This window comes from Parasteatoda tepidariorum, chromosome 8 (assembly GCF_043381705.1).
Source record: "Parasteatoda tepidariorum isolate YZ-2023 chromosome 8, CAS_Ptep_4.0, whole genome shotgun sequence".
Classification (NCBI taxonomy): Eukaryota; Metazoa; Arthropoda; class Arachnida; order Araneae; family Theridiidae; genus Parasteatoda; species Parasteatoda tepidariorum.
The window spans coordinates 7,839,529-7,859,597 of record NC_092211.1 but is presented as its reverse complement, the minus strand read 5'-3'; the positions used below and the strand labels follow the sequence as shown (position 1 = coordinate 7,859,597).

Genomic DNA, 20,069 nt, shown 5'->3' with positions numbered 1-20,069 from the left:
TCGCGATAATGGATTTTAAAATCCTGTGAATATGAATCGTGATATTGGATGATAAGAGCACAAAGATACAAATCGCGATATTGGATTTTTAAATTGCGTATATATGAATTGCGATGCATGATTTTTGGATCGCATGAATACAAATCGCGATGTACGATTCTTAAATCACTTATAAATACGAAAATCGATGTTTGATATTACAAACGCATGAATTCGAATAACATTGGATTTTGAACTTTAGTAAGTACAAATCGCGATAATGGATCTTAATAACGCGTAAATACGAATCGCGATGATTTTGAAAGAGCTTAAATACTAATTGCGATTTCGGATTTTTAAATCAGGGAATACGAATCGCGATGTACGATTTTTAAATCGAACGAATACGATTTGCATTGTGTTACTTTTAAATAAGGTAAATGTGAAAATCGATGTTTGATATTAAAATAGCGTATAATATGAATATTAGCGGATTCTGGCGTAGATTCAAAAATATTAAAAACAGCAAAAATCAAATTGGAGTAAGAATCACATGTATTAAAACATTTCAGATTGCGAAACTTTGTTAAAATTCGGTACTGTGTGAAGGATGATACGAAAAACCCGGAATACAATCACTCCTGTTACTGACCGCAATGAGATATGCTGGCCTCAGTGTTTTAACGTGAACCGTGTCTTTACGATTAGTCCACTTCGGAGAGACTGTATTACTGAGTGTCAATGTTAACATTGTATGAGGAGATGGAAATTATTGATGGCAATAGACAAAATTGTGGCTGTGTTTCACTTTGACCCATTTGAATATCAAGTACTTTTCAAATTCTTTTGTTATAAATCGTAAAAAAAGTTGTCGAAACATGTTTTATTTCATTGATTTTTTAACGAAAAATATTATAACTTGGACTGTTAATCTGATGTTTATTCATCTAAATAGTGTATTGATGTTCCATCAAATAGGGTGCAGGTGCCCTCTTTGTCTACATGTAGAATTACGTTGTAGTTCAACTAAACACAGTCAAGGAAACTCAAGTAAAATAGAATTATATACAACATGTTCCACAAAATCATTTGTGGGCTTACACAATAGCCTATTTTAAAAGACTTATATGTACAAATATTGTGTTCTTAGATAATCAGGGTTGCAAAAAACCCAACCAGGGAGGGTTTTATTAGGGTTTTTCAAAAGAGAGGGCAGGGATAAGTACCTTATTTTAAAAAAAGCTTATTTTAATATTAATAATTAGATTTAATTTTATGAGCTGACTTAACATATAAGTAATTAAAGTGTAATTAATACAAATAAATGGGTGCAAAAGTCTGAATAAAGTTTCTTCTGACATCACGATACAAAATGTTACTCACATACATCACACATTTCAAACTTATTTCAACACAGGATTACTTTTTATTTATATTTTAATCTTAAAAAATATTTGAGGAAATTTTTTTTTTGTGCATAGAAAGCTAATGAAAGGCACTGACTAATCAATGGCCATACAGTCAAATCTAGCCAGCAAGGTGACTGACTCTCCAGCTTCCAAACACATTTTTGTTCACCATAGATTTAATTTTTTAGGCTTTACTACAGATATATTTCAATAGAATAGCAAAGGATAAAAAAGAAATCAATTTCAGAAAAACACAGTAAAAGGTGGGTTTTACCAACCCTGGGTGGGATTTTTGCAACCCTGTAGATAATTATCCTTGTCACTACAAAATAACTAGTGTTTCTGAATTACTAGGTATGAGTTACGAAGAGGAACTTTTTATGAATTCCCACTTTCTGTCTCATATTTATAATGTGTTCTTCACTCCAAGGACGTAGGTAAGGGGGGTGTTCAGGGTGTTCAAACACCCCCCATTGTACAAAGCAGTTTTTCTTTTTTTTTTATACTATAGATAATTTTTCCTTAATTTTNGTAGCGTGAAAATATCTTTTGTGATGTAACTCTTTCAAAAGTACATAAAAATGGTTGCCAGCAGGTGTGTACATGTAGATTTATTAAATACACCTTGTGCGCCACCTAGGAATCAAATCTAGAACCCGACACTCGAAATTTTTGCTCTGTTACAATCGTACCCTGTTACAATTGACCCCACTCTCCCCTACAAATCGCGATAATGGATTTTAAAAACGCGTAAATACGAATCGCAATGATTTTGAAAGCGCTTAAATACTAATTGCGATTTTGGATTTTTAAATCAGAGAATACGAATCGCGATGTACGATTTTTAAATCGAACGAATACGATTTGCATTGTGTTACTTTTAAATAAGGTAAATGTGAAAATCGAAATTTGATATTAAAATAGCGTAGATATGAATATTAGCGGATTCTGGCGTAGGTTCAAATATTAAAAACAGCAAAAATCAAATTGGAGTAAGAATCACATGTATGATAACATTTTAGATTGCGAAACTCTGTTAAAGTTCGGTACTCTGTGAAGGATGATACGAAAAACCCAGAATACAATCACTCCTGTTACTGACCGCAATGCTTGACCTCAGTGTTTTACCGTGAACCGTGTCTTTACGATTAGTCCACTTAGGGATGACTGTATTACTGAGTCTCAATGTTAACATTGTATGAGGAGATGGAAGTTATTGATGGCAATAGTCAAAATTGTGGCTGTGTTTCATTTTGACCCATTTGTATATCAAGTACTTTTCAAATTCTTTTGTTTTAAATCATAAAAAAGTTGTCGAAACATGTTTTATTTCATTAATTTTTTAATGATAAACATTATAACTTGGACTGTTAATCTGATGTTTATTCATCTAAATAGTGTATTGATGTAGGTCAAGTTTCCATCAAATAGGGTGCAGGTGTCCCCTCTTAGTCGGTATCTACATGTTGAATTACATTGCAGTTTAACTACTAAACACAGTCAAGGAAACTCAAGTAAAATAGAATTATATACAACATATTCCACAAAATCATTTGTGGATTTACACAATAGCCTATTTTAAGACTTATAATATATACAAGTGTCCTTAGATAATCATGGTTGCAAAAAACCCAACCAGGGAGGGTTTCATTGCTTTTTTTCAAAAGAGAGGGCAGGGATAAGTACCTTATTTTTAAAAAAAAGCTTATTTTAATATTAATAATTAGATTTAATTTTTGAACTGACTTCACATATAAGTAATTAAAGTTTAATTAATACAAATAAATGGGTGCAAAAGTCTGAATAAAGTTTCTTCTGACATCACGATACAAAATGCTATATGTACTCACATACATCACGCATTTGAAACTTATTTTAACACAGGATTACTTTTTATTTATATTTTAATCTTAAAAAATATTTGAGCAATTTTTTTTTTTTTTGCATAGAAAGCTAATCAAAGGCACTGACTAATCAATGGCCATACAGTCAAATCTAGCCAGTAAGGTGACTGACTCTCCAGTTTCCAAACACATTTTTGTTCACCATAGATTTAATTTTTTAGGCTAGACTACAGATATATTTCAATAGAATAGCAAAGGATAAAAAAGAAATCAATTTTAGAAAAAACACAGTAAAAGGTGGGTTTCACCAACCCTGGGTGGGATTTTTGCAACCCTGTAGATAATTATCTTTGTCACTGTGCATCTACAAAATAACTAGTGTTTCTGAATTACTAGGTATGAGTTACGAAGAGGAATTTTTTATGAATTCCCACTTTCTGTCTCATATTTATAATGTGTTCTTCACTCTAAAGCATTATTTGTTCCAATTATACAAAGGTTGACATTGTTATCAACTGTATTGTGGCACATACATGCTCTGTTGTGGCTGATGTCCTGTAGGTTGTCGGACATCATTCGCGGGAGGCCAACGGTAGGGCTGTGACTGGTAATTATTGAACTGGTTATTTGAAAGAGAACCACCACCTTGCTGATATCGACTTAGAGTCTCCTTGGGGAACGAATTATTATTCTGAATTTTACTAGGATTGTAATTTTTAAAGTCTGGGTGTTGTGGCCATCTATGGTAAAATTGATGCTGTATTGGAGCCTGACGAGGTACTAATTCAGTGTTAGTAAACAGTACTTTAGTTTGAGGTATTTCTGCTGCATTGTATGTTTTTGCAGTGTTATGACGGAGAGGAACTTTCATAAAATCCTTAGTTACTGCTTGCAACTGATTATATTTGAGCTCATTGTTTCTCAAAGGAAGAACTCTTTCGAGATTACCGGTTATTGGCTTTTCGGGATTGTACCGAGGGGCGTTATTTTCCAGTGGAGGCACTCTTTCGAAATTTCTTGTGATCAGTTTCTCTTGATTGTATCGAGGATCATTATTTTCTAGTGGAGGCACTCTTTCAAAATTTCTTGTGATCAGTTTTTCTGGATTGTATCGAGCATCATCATTTTCTAGTGGAGGCACTCTTTCATAATTTCTCGTGATCGGTTTCTCTCGATTGTATTGAGGTTCATTATATTCCAGTGGAGTGATTCTATCAGAATTGCTAGCTCTTGTTTTCTCATGATTGTAATAGGGTCGACTGTTTTCTAGTGGAGGGACTCTTTCGTAATCGCTTATTCGTGTGCTCCTGGGTTCTTTATTTCCTAAAGCAGAAGCCCTTCCTTCATAATGTCCTTCATCGTAAGACTCGTGGTGTGGTTGTGTGTGCTGATCTTGGGAGTAATAGTGAGGAGCATCATCGCCTCCATTTTTCTTCTTCCTATAGGATTGTCTGTCATCATGAGATTCGTGTTGCTCCTCATGCTTCTTGTTGCCATGGTGATGCTTTGAGGCATGACTGCCAGCCTCATACTTTCCATCATCGTAACCATCATACCCATCTTTTCCCCATTCATGTTTCTCATCGCCAGCATCAAAATTTTTATTTTTTCCTTCCTGCTTGAATCCTTTTGAAAATTTCCCTCCCTGTAGTTGCCTATGTTCGTGATGGTCGTCGTAGTCGTGATGATGGTCAGTGTCCAAAAATTCATCGTGAAATGTTTTATGGTCTCCGTATTCTTCCTTGTGATATGTGTTCTTAAAACCATGCAGTTTGTGCCCTTTACTCTTCTCTTTGTGTTTTCCCAATTTGTGTTCTTTGAGGGCTTCTGCACCAAACTTTTCACCCGCATCATGCTGCTTCACATTTTCCAACTCCTTATTGTCGGCTACGTTCCCCTTGTGGTGCTTGTTGTAAGTCGACCCTCCTGTCAAAATAAGAACAAAATATTAGGAACAGATAAGTTTCTCTATAAGAAAACTGATTTCTATTGATAGATTTATTTTTTTTAATAAAAATGGTTTTGAGTCTGTAAATTAAGATGTTTAAAATTAATTTCAGATACTAATTATATTAGTTTATATATTAATTATGTATGTTACATATATTCCGGCACCAGGCGATTCATAATCATTTATTATGACATATTCATGAAGAGTGACACAAAAATTCATCCAAGTGACACAAAATCGAAGTGTTCCTCAATAAAAGTTAGGAGAAATCTTGCAATATAAATCTGTAAAAATGTTTTGTTTCAAGAAAAAAGGGAAAAACCGAGTAATTATAATTGATTTATTAAATAGGTTGCAGGATAAGTCTATCCCATGAGTTAATCAGAGGGATAAATGTTAACATGTAAATGAATGCATACTTGAACTAAAAATAGATTAAAACACAGGATGCGAATACTAAAGTGTGGAGAAATCCGGGTTGCAAAAACCCACCTACGCAGTAAAACCCCAGATGCTTTTACTGTGAAAAACCCACCCTAAAGTGGGTTTTACTAGAATTGATTTCTTACTTATCCTCTGTTACATTAAAGAGCTATTCTATTGAAATATAATAGTAATATAATGTAAATATAATGCAGTCTAGCCTAAAAAATGAACCTATGGTGAACAAACTGTGTTCAGAGACTGGAGAGTCACCTTGCTGGCTAGATTTGACTGTATGGCCATTGATTATTCAGTGCCTTTGATTCGCTTTCTACGGGAGAAAAAAAAATTCCCTCAATTATTTTTTAAGACTAAAATATAAATAAAAAGTAATACTGTGTGAAAATAAGTTTCAAATGCGTGATATATGATGTACATATAACATTTTATATCGTGATGTCAGAAGAGACTTTTTCCAGACTTTTGCACCAATTTATTTGTATTAATTATTAATTGCACTTTAATTATTTATATGTTACGTCAATTCATAAAATTAAATCTAATTATTAATATTAAAATAAGCTTTTTTAAAATAAGGTACTTATTCCTGCCTTCTCTTTTGACAAAAAAAAACAAAAAAAAAAACAGAAAAGCCTAATAAAACTTACCCAGGTTAGGTTTTTTCTGGAAAAACCTACATACAGGACCCGTGCTAAAGACCTCAAAATACTAGCCAGTAAATTAGCTAAATTTCAAAAGTCTCGAAGAAAACAAATCGTAAAAAAATTTTGGTTATTTTTTTTCCCCCTGAGAAATTTTTAAGTCAAAATACAAGTTCATTATAAATTGAATTATTTTAAAATTTCAATCAAAATCAAGAGNAAAAAAAAAAGCCTATTAAAACTTACCCAGGTTAGGTTTTTTCTGGAAAAACCTACATACAGGATCCGCGCTAAAGACCTCAAAATACTAGCCAGTAAATTAGCCAAATTTTAAAAGTCTTGAAGAAAACAAATCGTAAAAAAATTTTGGTTAATTTTTTTTCCCTTAGAAATTTTTAAGTCAAAATACAAGTTCATTATAAATTGAATTATTTTAAAATTTCAATCAAAATCAAGAGTCATTCTACAGAGTCAGTGGCGTAGTTTGGAGGGAATTACGCCTTCTCACATATATATAATTAAACATTTAAGATATAAGTAAGCTAGCAAATAGATCATATTCACATATCTTTTAATTCTTGATTTATTGCGGTTTAAAATTTTGTTTGAAACTTTAAATTATCAATTAATTTGTCAAATTTAATACGTCAAAATGCTATAATGTTGCTACTACTAAGAAGTTTCTTTCTCAACGGCCGTACAAGTTTGTAGTTATACACCGAAGAGCTATTACATTATGAGCACCCTGCTAATAACATGTAGGACCACCTTTAGCCCTCAAAACTGCTAGCACCCACCGTGGCATTGATTCCACAAGGTGCTGATAGGTAGTCTGAGGTATCTGGTACCAAGCGCTCACCAACTGGTCCCGAAATTCCCTCACATTGCGAAGAGGTAGCGTGGCAGCACGAATTTGCTTTTCCAAGTAGGAAAACAAATGCTCTACTGGATTGAGGTCAGGTGAATTTGGGGGCCAAGACATGACTTGAAAGTCACTGGAATGTTCCTCGAGCCAATCCATGACGATTCGACCCTTATGACATGGTACATTATCCTGTTGGTAAACACAGGAACATCCCCCGCAGGAAAAACTGTTGCCATGAATGGGTGAACCTGGTCTGCAACTATGTTCAAGTAGCTTACAGACGTCAGGGATTGTTCTATGAGGATTGTGGGTCCTAATGAGCCCCATGAAAACATTGTTCCTGGGCGAGAAACCATGAAAACCTGGGCGAGCTCATTGTTATGGATGGAGGATGGTCCTGAAGCAACATTTGATATTTTCTTAGATTCCGTTTATCTTTTAAATAAACATATTTCATTTTAAATAAAGATCTTCATTTAAGTTTTTTTTATATTTTTTAATAACAGAATTTTTACTGGCACAACTATAGTTATTCCAAAAAAAAAAGGGATCACAGTAGAAGATAAGTTATTTGAATAATTTAATTCCGTTTGATTGGCATTATATAGTACGAGGAGCATCCAGAAAGTAAGTTTCCCGAATTTAAAAAAAAAAAGAACTCACACTTTCAGGATCATATTTATTGGCAACAAGTACAGCAATGTTTAAGCTATTTTTCAATTTAGCCATCACAAGAATTGAGACACTTGTCGTATCGTGGGATCGACTTTTGTATCCCTCTGTCGCAGGTCACTGCCGCCTGTGAATGGAACCAGCGTGTTTCAGACGTCTACTGTTACTGTAAAACAATGCGGAAATTGTGACTTGCCATTCAGAACAAGAGCCGTGGAATGTTTACTGCAGGTGTTGCGCTCCTCCATGACAAGGCTTGCCCACATACGGCATCACACACAGCAGCTGTTTTGACGGAATTTGGTTGGGAGTTGTTTGATCATCCACCCTACAGCCCTGATATTGCTCCAAGCTATTTTCACGTTTTCTTGCAGCTCAAGAAATTCTTGTCCTCCGGTGAGCGTTTTGGCTACAACGAAGAGCTGAAGACGTCTGTCACACGTTGGTTCCATTCATAGGCGGCAGAGTTCTATCCAGAGGGATACAAAAGTTGATTCCACGATACGACAAGTGTCTCAATTCTGGTGGTGGCTATGTTGAAAAATAGCTGAAACATTGCTGTACTTGTTGCCAATAAATATGTTCCTGAAAGTGTGAGTTCTTTTTTTTTTATAAATTAGGGAAACTTATTTTTTGGATGCGCCTCGTACATGGTGGGTAGCGTTTTTAAAAAGTGCTTACTTTCGATTTTTAAAAGCTTTTAAAGTTGCTTTTGCCATTGGGTGTATTTAAAAAGTGCTTATTTTCCCTTTTCGAAAATGAGAATTTTTTTTTTCATTACGGTGTCGATTTTTGCCGCGTATTATGCAAAAGCGTGCTTTTTACATTATTCTGTCCACATTTTCCCAATTCATTCAACAACAATCCAGTTCGGCTTACCGTCGGTCTATAACGTATGAAAGCGCCAATCATTTTACATGTTTGATGAAATACTTCCGTGTTTGCACGTGCGACTCTGCTGCATTTTGCAAGATACTCTCAATTTCAGGCACCATTTTTCACCCTCTGAAATCGAACTGAAAAAACTCTAGATCATTTTATAATGGCTAATGTAATCAAGTAAAGAATTCTTTGTCAGAAACTAGTTATTTTGTCATGATCATGTAAAGTCTTTGAAAATTATTTTGCACTTTGTTAACGTACATAGTGCTTAAAAATATTTTTTGAGTGCTAAAAGGTGCTTATTTTTTGTTGAAAGATTTGGCTACGCACCCTGTACTATTCAAATAACGAAATTCTGGCGAAATACGCTCATTGCCAGCTGAATGCAAGTGGTTATACTACATATATCATTGAAAAATGATAATCTATAAAGACAAAATCTAAGTTAAATTTTCTTATTTTAGCAATCATTTCAAATTTACTTAGCAAATACTTACACCCATTTACTTAGCAAATTCATCGGCTTTGACTTCAAGCATTTGTTGACTTGAAGCATACTCGAAGATTGCGGCTTCTTTGAATGCTGAACCCATTCAATAATAAAGCAAACAAGAATACTGCTTATTGCTACACTTCATCAGAGATGATTGTGCTCCGGAAAAAATTTGGACTTCCGGATTTTTCGGTAAACGCGATCCAGAAGTTTCCAGAAATCCGAGGTCCAAAAGTTTCTAGAAATTATTGATCACATTTATGCATTAAAATTTTTTTTTATGCTTTATTTAGAAATATCAGAACTCGAATTTATACTTGGCATCTCTTTCATTTGTAAATATTTTTTGTAGTAGAATAATAAATGTGATTAGAGATAAAAGTAAACTTATGCATAATTATTAATTTAAATTATGCTGCATATAATTCATTTAGAATTTCATGCTTTGAATATCAATGATTTAAATTTATAAAGACGTTAATTTTTTGCTATACGCAATTAATGATTTTATTGGAGAAATTTTCAGGATTTTTGAGTTGGGTTCACAATCACCCCTGTTTCATGCTATAGATGATTTTAAAAATCGGTATATGTCTTTATTTCGAAGTAGAAATTTCAAAAATATTACAACAAAAAAAAATGAAGAAAATAAATCAGTCGAAGACAGAAAAAGGTTCATGATATCCAACTTCCTCTCTTTTTGTTGGTTCACTATATCCACAAAAAATAACATTATACGTGTGTAGCAAGACACGGGAGCGAACATTTCGTTCACTATATCCGGGAGTTCACTATAAACCGTGTTCAATATAGCGGTGTTTGGCAGTATTAAGATTTACACTTCATTCGTCCAAATCCGAACAAAAGTTATTCCGGAGGGCTTTTTTTTTTTTAATGTTCTGTATTTACTACAAATAATTCTTTTAAGAATTTTTTTTTTGTACGTACTCCTAATTGTTTTAAAAGTTTATTTACCTTGGCTGAAGTCCTGTTTGACGCCTCTTTCATTGTACATGTCTGAGGAGTGATCCTCAGTGACGTCACCCAGATTCTCATTCCCCAGTTCATCTGCCCTGAAAGAATTGGCGCTCACTTCATTCGCCACTTCTTCTTCTGGATGATCCTCCAAGTGAAGGGATTCCGATGGTTCCTCTTCAGATCGAGCAACCAACAGCAGGCTTAGTAATAATAACAACACAGAGATCTAAAAGAACAAGAACTGAATAAATCTATTACACGTTTTCACTTCTTGGTAGAAAGTTTGACAAATTTTGCTATGTGCGGAACTGCAGACGTGTTTTGTACAATTGTATATACGATAGTTTAGGCGTGCACAATCTACGCCCCGCCAACCCTTCATGCGCGGCCCTCGGCCGCAATCTGAACAAAATGAAAAGAAAAAAAAAATTAATTAAAAAAATTTTTTTTTTGAAAAATAAAAAAACATTTGGAAAATTGAAATATGCGCATTTAAGTTTTTGACGCAGCCAATTTCAATCGATGTAGTTTTCGATCGCTTTTTTTTTTTATGGTTAACTGTACGGAGTTAGTAGCACAGTTTTGAAAATCCAAATACTCTTAATACATCATTATTACGATGCACGGATTTCGAATTTCAGTTATTACTTTCGACTCTCTTTGTGTGCAGCGATTTCATCGTAAATCCAATGACTTTTCGGTAGCTATTTCACGTAGTTTCTGAAATCGCGATTTTTGAAAGTTAAGAAACGCTTTATTTGTGCAAACTTCATGAAAAATCTAAATGACTTCTGGTGCTTTATCGGCAGATATTGCTACGCATTTTCGCATGGTTTTTAAAACTTTGATATTTTAGCGCAATATTGTTACGAATCTGATTTAAAGAATCGCTCATTTAGATAACCATTTTTTAACGTGGTTTATTTGTACCAATTTTTCGCAAATCAAAATATTTTTCAATCGTTATTTTGGCAGTTATTATTACACATTTCTACGAGGCTTTGGAAGTCCCAATATTTTTTATACGGTATTGCAATACTTTAATTTTGAATTCCGCATTTAAATACATAAAATTTTAACGCACTTTATTTACGCCAATTTCATCGTAAATATAAAGGGATTCTGGTAATATCTTTGGTAGTTATTACTACACTTTTCCCCGTGATTCAAAAAATTTTTATATTTTTAATGCCATAATTTGACAGTACGCGAGATTTGAATCGCTCATTAAAATAATTACTTTTAAGGTGCTCTATTTGTGCCGATTTTAACATAAATATAAGAGGTTTTTCGAACGTGTTTTTTTTTCGAGATATTGCTACATTTTTACTGGTGATTTAGAATATCCTGATATTTTAACACAATGTTAAGATTCATAAAATTCGATTCTGCTTTAAAATTTTTTTTGAAACTTAAAAAGTAATTACGTATCATAGCAAAATCAATCACTTCCTGAAGAGAGATGAGAAAGAAAAAAAAGACGAGTTGCGTACATTTATATTAAATGTGGTCCCTTTTGCAAAAAAATAATTCAAAACACGTGCATATTTCTTTAGTCCCATGAACAAGTGCAAGTTTAACAACACACACCCAACCTATTAATTTTGTTGTCACATGATTTAAAAACCACACATCTCAATTCGTATTCACGCGATTTAAAAATCAAGCATTGCGTTTTTTATTTAAGCAATTTAAAAATCACGCAAAGCACTGGGCATTCAAGCAATTAAAAAAATAATACATCGCTATTTGTATTCACGCGATTCAAAAATCTGGAAAGGAAGAATACCATCTAGGACAAATTCCAAAACTGATTAAGTTATTTGCCCTAAGTTTAATACTACCCACAACAACAGCTTCTGTCGAAAGACTGTTTTCCAGGATAAATTTGAACTGTTCAAAATTACAGAACAGTCTTTAAACAAAATCATTAAATTGTATTTAATGGCTCGAAAAAGCTATCACATGATCAAGTGAATAAAATCCCAATATTTAAAAATTTTGCGAATTACAGGATAACCATTAAGAAATTTTTTAACCATTTTCTATATACTAGGACCATTTCATATCATTCATGATTATATGCTGGGAAATGATTTGTATATCATTAAATTTTAACTGTAAAAAATGTAATCAAAATAAGTTTCGGAAAGTAATGTAAATGCTACTAATTGTTAATGTATAAGTGTATTAATTGTAAATAGTAAGTGTCATGTTAAAAAATTATGAAATAAAGTTGATAAATAAAATATAAGTTGTTAATAGTTTTTTGTAATTAAGGGAAATAGTTCCTTCAAAATTAATGTTTTCCTTCCTTTCCTCTCTCTGCCCCTGCTTCTTATAATTAATTTAAATTAAATGTTTTAAAGTTTAAGTATATATTCCCTACTATATGGTAAATCTTATTTTCTGCTGAAGGGGTTTCAATTTTAATCCTATAAACTTTCTTCAAATCAAAGTATTTAACTTCCATTTATTTTAATAACTAGAATATTTATTTTTTAAATTTAATTCTATGAACAAATTTCTTAAAGTTAACATTGATTTTTTAATGGACTTTTGTATTATGCAATATGATTAAAAAAAAACATGAATTTTCCCGTAGTTTTTTAATTATTTCAATTTATCAAAATTTTTTTCTGATAAATTGATTCGGATTTTCGGATTCTGTTTTTTCTTCTTAAGTTATCAACTTAAAAGGTTCTAATTTTAAACATTTTTAAAGTAATTCATTTTATGCAAAGATATTACAAGGTTAACTTACAAAAAGAATTTAGTGCCTAGAACAATGATATTTTTATAACAATTACTACCTACAATAGCTGTGAATATGTCTGTCTAAATATTTTGTCATGCGGCCCTTAATTGGTCAATCTGCTGTGCATGTGGCCCTTCACTCAAAAATGTCATGCACTCCTACGATAGTCGATGAATTTACATAGAAAAAAAAAGAGTAAAAAAAAAATGGCATTCGCGAGCTGAAGTGAAAGTAATGCAGATGATTTTTCAGATGATGATGATGTGAACATATACAAAAATATTTAACTTTTTTCATTTGCCCAAGATCATTTGGGATAGTAAACTGATGGAAAATTACATATTTTTTTACACCTAAAAAAATTTAAATTTCAACTTAGGAATTGTGTATTGTTTTTTTTTTTAGTTCCTTGTATTTATTAATAAAATTAAAAAAAATATTGATTTTTTGTATTTTTTTTTCAAAAAAATTGGTGAGGGAAGCGGTTAATATAAAAAAAATTTAAAATATATATGTTATATATATATATGATTCTAAAAATATTAATTAATATAAAAAAAATTATTCTTTTAAACTCTTTTTTTTTTATCTTCGATTAAGTACTGAATTAAGGTAAATTCAAGGGGGAAAAAAATATTTTTTTTTTATCGCGAACCTTAATTTTGAAGTGATGTTTTATTTTAAAAATATTCCCCCGTTTTCAAAATATATTAACATGACATAACGCATAAAATTGAAACGAATGATTGAGAAGAGTAACTGCCCCCCCCCCACCCATTTTAGTCTTGCATTCACTCTTTGTGAATATTGTTTGCCCTCTCCGCTTCTTTGAAAATGCGAAACTCATTATTTACAATGTCAAACAAGTGGTTTTTCTGGTGTTTTTTTTTTCATTTTTAATAAAACTTTTATTTTAGAGATAACTTTAAGCATAAAGAAAGTCAATCTAAGAAAATATAATCAAAAAACAAAAACCTATAAATACATTTTTCAAATTTATCAATTTAATCATATTTTATTTTATAACCCTTGCTGAACCAAATTTTCAGTTTGCGACCTCCAAAGTTCAACTCCGTGTCCTTGTGATCTTTAAACCAAGCCAGAAAACAAGGGAATTCCTGGATCAGGTATCGGGAGAAACTTACCCTCCTTTGCTTCACATCGAGAGGAACAATACGAACACCTCCCACGATTAGCCTGATGGAAAGAGGACTCTAACCCATGATCCATCTATCACTGAGAATATTTTACTTCAGCACTGTTGTCAGTGCGATCTGGGTACGGAATTCGCATCGACCAGCCATCGCTGTGATTCGAACCTAGGTCACCTTATTGGAAGACGAAACCTCTATTCTCTGAACCACCACGGCTTAAACTAATCACATGTTTTTTAAAAAAAAGAAAAAGCAGGAAATTAATAACTTAGAGAACATAAAATCTGAGTGTCGGCCTATTTCGTCAGTTCTTCGAAAACAAAATGCCCACTTTTTCGCAAAATAAAAAATTATGTATATTTGTATGTATATGTTATCGTCTTTCAATTATGAAACTTATATATTATGTATATATACAGACGGATATGATTTAAAGGTCTTTTTAGATGACCAAAAATAAATTCTCTTTAGAAGTGGCGTGACAATTTGGAAACAAATTCTTGACCTATAACATGAAAGAAAGCTCCTTATTAAAATATCTACGAAGATTTTTCATTGATAAATAAATAAGTGATAGGAATTTTTAAGAAATCGTTTCAATAAATTGAGAAACGCTGGTTTTAAGGGAGTTGAAATCAGAAAATCTTAAGGATCATGAGGTATTTTTCAATTCCTAAAAAGTAATGCAATTATTTAATGAGATCCCTGCAAGTGACGTAGTGTGGGTATCTCGATTCTGATTGGTTGTTGAAAAGTGGCATTTGTTTACGTTAGCAACTGTTCTTTCCATTCTATTTCGTGTACGCCAAGCCCTTCAAAAATCAATTCTTTTTTATATTTTCACTTAACTCAATCTACATATTTTTTACTTGATCCACATATTTATTACATAACTCCAAGACAGACATGTAGTAAACTAATTATGCATCGACGTGCAAGTTGCAGTATGCAAAACAAAATATATTACTGTTACAATAAAATACAAAAACAAATAATAAATCTAAGTTAAGAAAAGACGTAGAAGAGAAAGAATTGTATTGACATAAATTCGATGTGCGATGCTGTATTTAATTAACTTCACGTTAATTAACATTCGAACTTTTGTGGAGAAACTTAGACTGACTTTTGCTAATAAACGATCAGCCGATGCTGACGTCACATGTGTGGGTATACATGGTTATCAAAGGATGACAGAAATAAACACAAGATGAGACTTTGCCTTGTTTTCCCCGAATATAGAAATTCGAGTAATAAAGGAAATTTTGTTTCAATTTAAGAAAAACTGAAACTTTTCTTTTTGGGTGTTAATTTTTTTCCCCGTTACTTTTTCCAGCTTTAAAACTATATATCTCAAAACCTTTCTCAGTTAAAGATTATTGCATGAAATTTATAAATATTTAAAATAATTTACTTAAATTTATCCACAGGAAATTAAAAAAATTTAATTTTATATTTTATTTTTAGAAAAAAAAATGAAAAATAGGAAATTTTAATTTTTTAAACACTAGTAGCAAAACATATCGATAACTAATTAAAATATGGATATTTTTATTCACAATGAACCTAAAAATACTAATATAGGAATGTTATATTTTCAGCTACATTAAAAATATAAAATTTTCCAAAGTTTTTAAACGTAATTTTTTTTTTTTTTTAAATCCGACTCATAGAAGATTTTTAGTGCTTGTTTTCTATGCTTTTTGCATGGTACAACAGTTAAAAAAATTCCAAACGTACATGCAATAAAAAATGGGCTCTGCGCCCCCCTAAAAAAATTAAATCATTGCATGCATATAAATCAAGAGAAATTATTAAAATCTTGAAATGTTATCTACTTACAGTTTTTATTGGAGACGATGGCATTTTCGCTTGGCTAGACAGAGAGAGCAAATGAAAGACTGATGCCAACTTCAATATACTTTTATGCATCACTGATTGTATCCTCCAGTTATTAATTTTTTTCTTTCTTTCTTTTTATTTAATATGTTTCTATTTATTTCCCCGTTGCCTCTAGCACTGACACTGATATTTCTCACCCTCTTTGCGTTTTATTTTTAATTCGGTTTTTTTCCGATTCTTAAAAAGGCCTCTTCCTTCGCTCATCTTTGATTTTAAGTTAAATTTTTTGCTTACTTAGGTTAGATTTTCGATTTACATTTTTAATCGATCTATTCTTTTAAAATAAAGTTTTGATGAAAAAATATCATTCGAAAGTAATAAAACTTTCATAAATGTCGGCAAGTATTAAATTTGACAGCTTTTAATAACAGTGCATGATTACCCATAAAACGGATTTTTTGAAAATAAATTTTAAAAAATTAAGAAAAACAATGATTAAAAAAAAAATTCAATTTCAAATATAGGGGAGAGTCGGATAGCCCCGCCCACTTAAGGAGTATTGCTTATATTTCTGTATAATATAGAGTAATAATCAATATTTTTGTATGTTTCTATTGTTTGATCATCTAATTAAATAATGCAAAAAGAATAAACCAAAAAAAGAATAGTTTAACTTAAAAAAATAGAAATTTAAAAAAACATGTTTTTCAGCTCTTTTCAAAATGTGTCGGGTAGCCCCGCCCAGTTACAAAAATTATGTTTTTTGACTGTTTTTTCAGGTGTAAATGAAAATGACCAATGTATTGACAATAGATAAACCTCATTTATCATTTTTATCACAAAATTATTTTATTTATTACATATTTATATACTTTTAGTGAATTCTATCATTTAATAACAATAATTTAATAACAACAATATTTGTTGTTAAAAATGCATATAACATTCAAATTTGAAGCAATAAAATAATAATCTTTGCAACCGTACATTTATCGACAAAATAAAATTGGGTGGTGATACCCGACATTCATGTGAGCGGGGCTACCCGAAATCCAATTTTTTTGTAAATTTGTAATTACTCGAGCAATTTTTCTCATATAAACTTCTTTCTTTGTGCAAATTAAACTTAAGACTACATACTTTGCTGTATGTATAGAAAATATTATTTTTTTAGTATTAAAATGAAGTTTAATCGAAACTTTCAACCAATTTTTCTTAATTTCAAAACTCATGATTTCAAAACTATTGTTTACCATGTTAACAGCTGCATAAATACTTGAAACTTTGAAAATAATCTTTTTTTAATATAACAATTAATGTCCGATGGTCCATTGACTTGAAAAAATATGCTATACACATGAAATTGACAGTGGGCAGGGCTACCCGACTCTCCCCTATATGTTATCAGGGCTAACTATATTTAGTTTTAATTGCTAGAAAAACAGCTGAAGATACTTAAATATAGTAAATTAAATAGTTTAGTATAGCTGAAATATCATTCTTAAATATCCCATAGATTACGCTTTGAGTGGTCATCATTTTTTAAAAGAATAAGAAACAAAACTCCCTGTATTTCCCAGTTTGTAAGTTCCCAGTAAGAAAAAATCAAAATTCTCTGCATTTTTCGTGTAATTTTAGGTGATTTTTAAATTCCCTCTATTTTCTAGACAACCCTGTAGTATGCAGTTTGTAATTCTGGAAAATTAATTTTAACTTGAACACTTTGCCTGTTTTTTATTCATTTATTTAAAAAAAGTACTTCTATTTCTGTTTAAATTGAATGAAACCGATCTGAAAGCGTTAAAAAATTATCTGAATGCATACTGTGTATATATAAAGACATTTATCAAAAATAAACTGAAGTCTAACACTAAATTGCCTTTCTCAAATCCTACTTGCAATGTGGTTTAATATTCTAGAATCTCGCCACCTTTGATTGGGTGACGACCCTGTTTTCAAAAATAATGATTGTTGTAGTTCATTTACGTCACACTAGAGCTAGCTGCACAATGGGCTATGGGCAACGGTCTGGGAAACATCCCTGAGGATGATCCGAAGACATGCCATCACAATTTTGATCCTCTGCAAAGTGGATGGCACCCCAGCTTCGGTAGCACTTTACTGTAGCACACCCTCGGTCCCTACGCAGACTAACTGCAGCCAGTGATGCTTGACGTCGGTGAACTGAAAAATAATGAAATTATCCCACCCCATATTTGCGAAAGTTGATAAAAAAAAAAATCTCCACCTGCAAACTTTTGTAAAGCCGGTAAAACAGCTTTGTTTTTGTAATAAAGGTGCCGGCAAGTTCCAACCCCGAAGAAAGAACGACATGTTATCACAAGGGCTATTCAAATTCTTACAATGAAAGAATTATTTGACCACCTTTGGTAATAATGTAATAAATTTGATTTAGTTAAGATTTAATTTCATTTTAAGAGACTTTCTTTTTTGATTTCAACGAAATAATTTTTTTAATGTTGTCTACTGATTAAAATGATAAACTGTCTTTTCAAATATATTTATATATAAAGGGGATTCAAATGAAAACCGGTTGCTAGTTTAAAGTAACGATTTTGATAACTCACAAATGTAGTTATACACAGTACACATACTCAAAAATAGTCGCCAAAACTGTTGGCACGTTTATTCCATTGCGACACTAGCCTTTGAAGAAGCTAGTAGGCTGCTTTCGGATCCAGGCCTGGACCCAGTCACACGCATCGTCATCCGTTGTGAATCGATATCCGCGAATAGCTTGTTTTAGAGATCCAAAAACATGAAAGTCACACGGTGAAAGGTCTGGACTGTATGGTGGATGTTCCAGCGTTTCCCACCAAAACTCGTCGTTCCTGCTTACTCGCCTGCATGTTTCGTAGTAGACGATAACTTGTGTGATCACCTTCTCTTCGGCGTTCAACCACACTATCGTTACTATAACAAAAGGTGAAATCTTTTATTTGAAAGACGAGTTCTAATTATTCTTGCACCAAAAACACTCTAAAATCGCAAATGTGTAGTCGAAAACTAGTGAACAAATATTGCATGACGAAGTTTAATTTCTTGTTCCCCAAGCAAAATTGCGGCTATGAATAAAAAGAAAATTGTTGCTTAATACGTTGAACAAAAAAGCATCACATGATACAATTATTAACCCACAATCATCACCCTAGCAATAATTTTACCATGAACCCAGTTGGGCTCAATATGAGCATGCACCGAGAAACCAATATTGGGATGTCTAGATTTTTTAATATTGGTCCTATATAGGGCCGATAGCGGCCTATATTGCGTGAATTATGACTATAAAATATCGGGGGTACCTGATAATTCCATATATGACCTATATTGGTTGTAAAGTGGGTGTAAAATATCGAGTGGATCGGACAATTTTATATATGGCCAGTATCGGAAATAACCGGGTCTTTAAACCCTTATTGAGTCCAGATTCGTGAATATTGGTTCAGGGATGGCCCAGTTTGCTGCTTGGGCAGAAACGATATTTGTAGCACTTTCTAAAAGAAAAATATAAACAGTAGCCAGAAGGATACGATGCATTTTAAACAAACAGAACAATGCATTCAGGGCACCCAATGATGAAAATAGAATGAAAAACATTCTTAGACATTTCTAAAGATTTCTCACAAAAATATACGGTAATTTTACAATGACTGAAATTAGAGACCAATTAACGTAAGCAGAAAAAACACAAAAAATTCCGAATTTTTTGTTTGCTAATTAAGAATTTTTCGAATCCACGCGATTACTGACCGATACGAATTCTGCTCCTGACTCGCACCATCAACGATTCTCATGTATAATATCCTCAGTGGTAGACGGATCATAGGATAGAATCCCCTAGCTATCCGGCTCATGGTTAACGTGGTTTTCGGAAATGCGAGTTAGTTCCATCGATGCTTATGCCCTCCACGAAGGCTAGTTTGTCCTAATGCTTGATCCACGAGTTCCCTAGTCTCCTGGGTTGGCGGACGACGGAGTTGAACATTGATAGCTGGACTATTATAGAGCTTGCAGCGGAAGGGCTCGAACCAGAAATTTCTTTGACCACGAAGGCAACCAAAACCTAAAATACTACGTTTTTTTTTCTTTCTCTTTCGCAGTGTTTTTTTTTTAATTTTATAACCGTCGTTGAACAGCCG

The 20,069-nt window shown here is 32.3% G+C and overlaps 1 protein-coding gene across 5 annotated transcripts in view; it reads right to left on the bottom strand.

Annotated features, from left to right (window-relative positions):
* Positions 1-3,317: 3,317 nt before the first annotated feature.
* LOC107454616 (uncharacterized) overlaps positions 3,318-20,069 on the bottom strand; it is a 52,527-nt gene continuing 35,775 nt past the window's right edge. For 4 of the 5 annotated variants that reach the window (XM_071184204.1, XM_071184205.1, XM_071184203.1 and 1 more), the window contains 2 exons: positions 10,156-10,384; positions 3,318-5,158 (listed from right to left, as the gene is read on the bottom strand). In XM_071184204.1, coding sequence (XP_071040305.1) covers positions 3,744-5,158; positions 10,156-10,195 — 1,455 coding nt within the window. In that variant the 5' untranslated portion in view covers positions 10,196-10,384 and the 3' untranslated portion in view covers positions 3,318-3,743. Of the gene's footprint in view, positions 5,159-10,155; positions 10,385-15,909; positions 16,050-20,069 lie in introns of those variants that run through there. The other variant, XM_043051156.2, reaches the window with a different exon arrangement.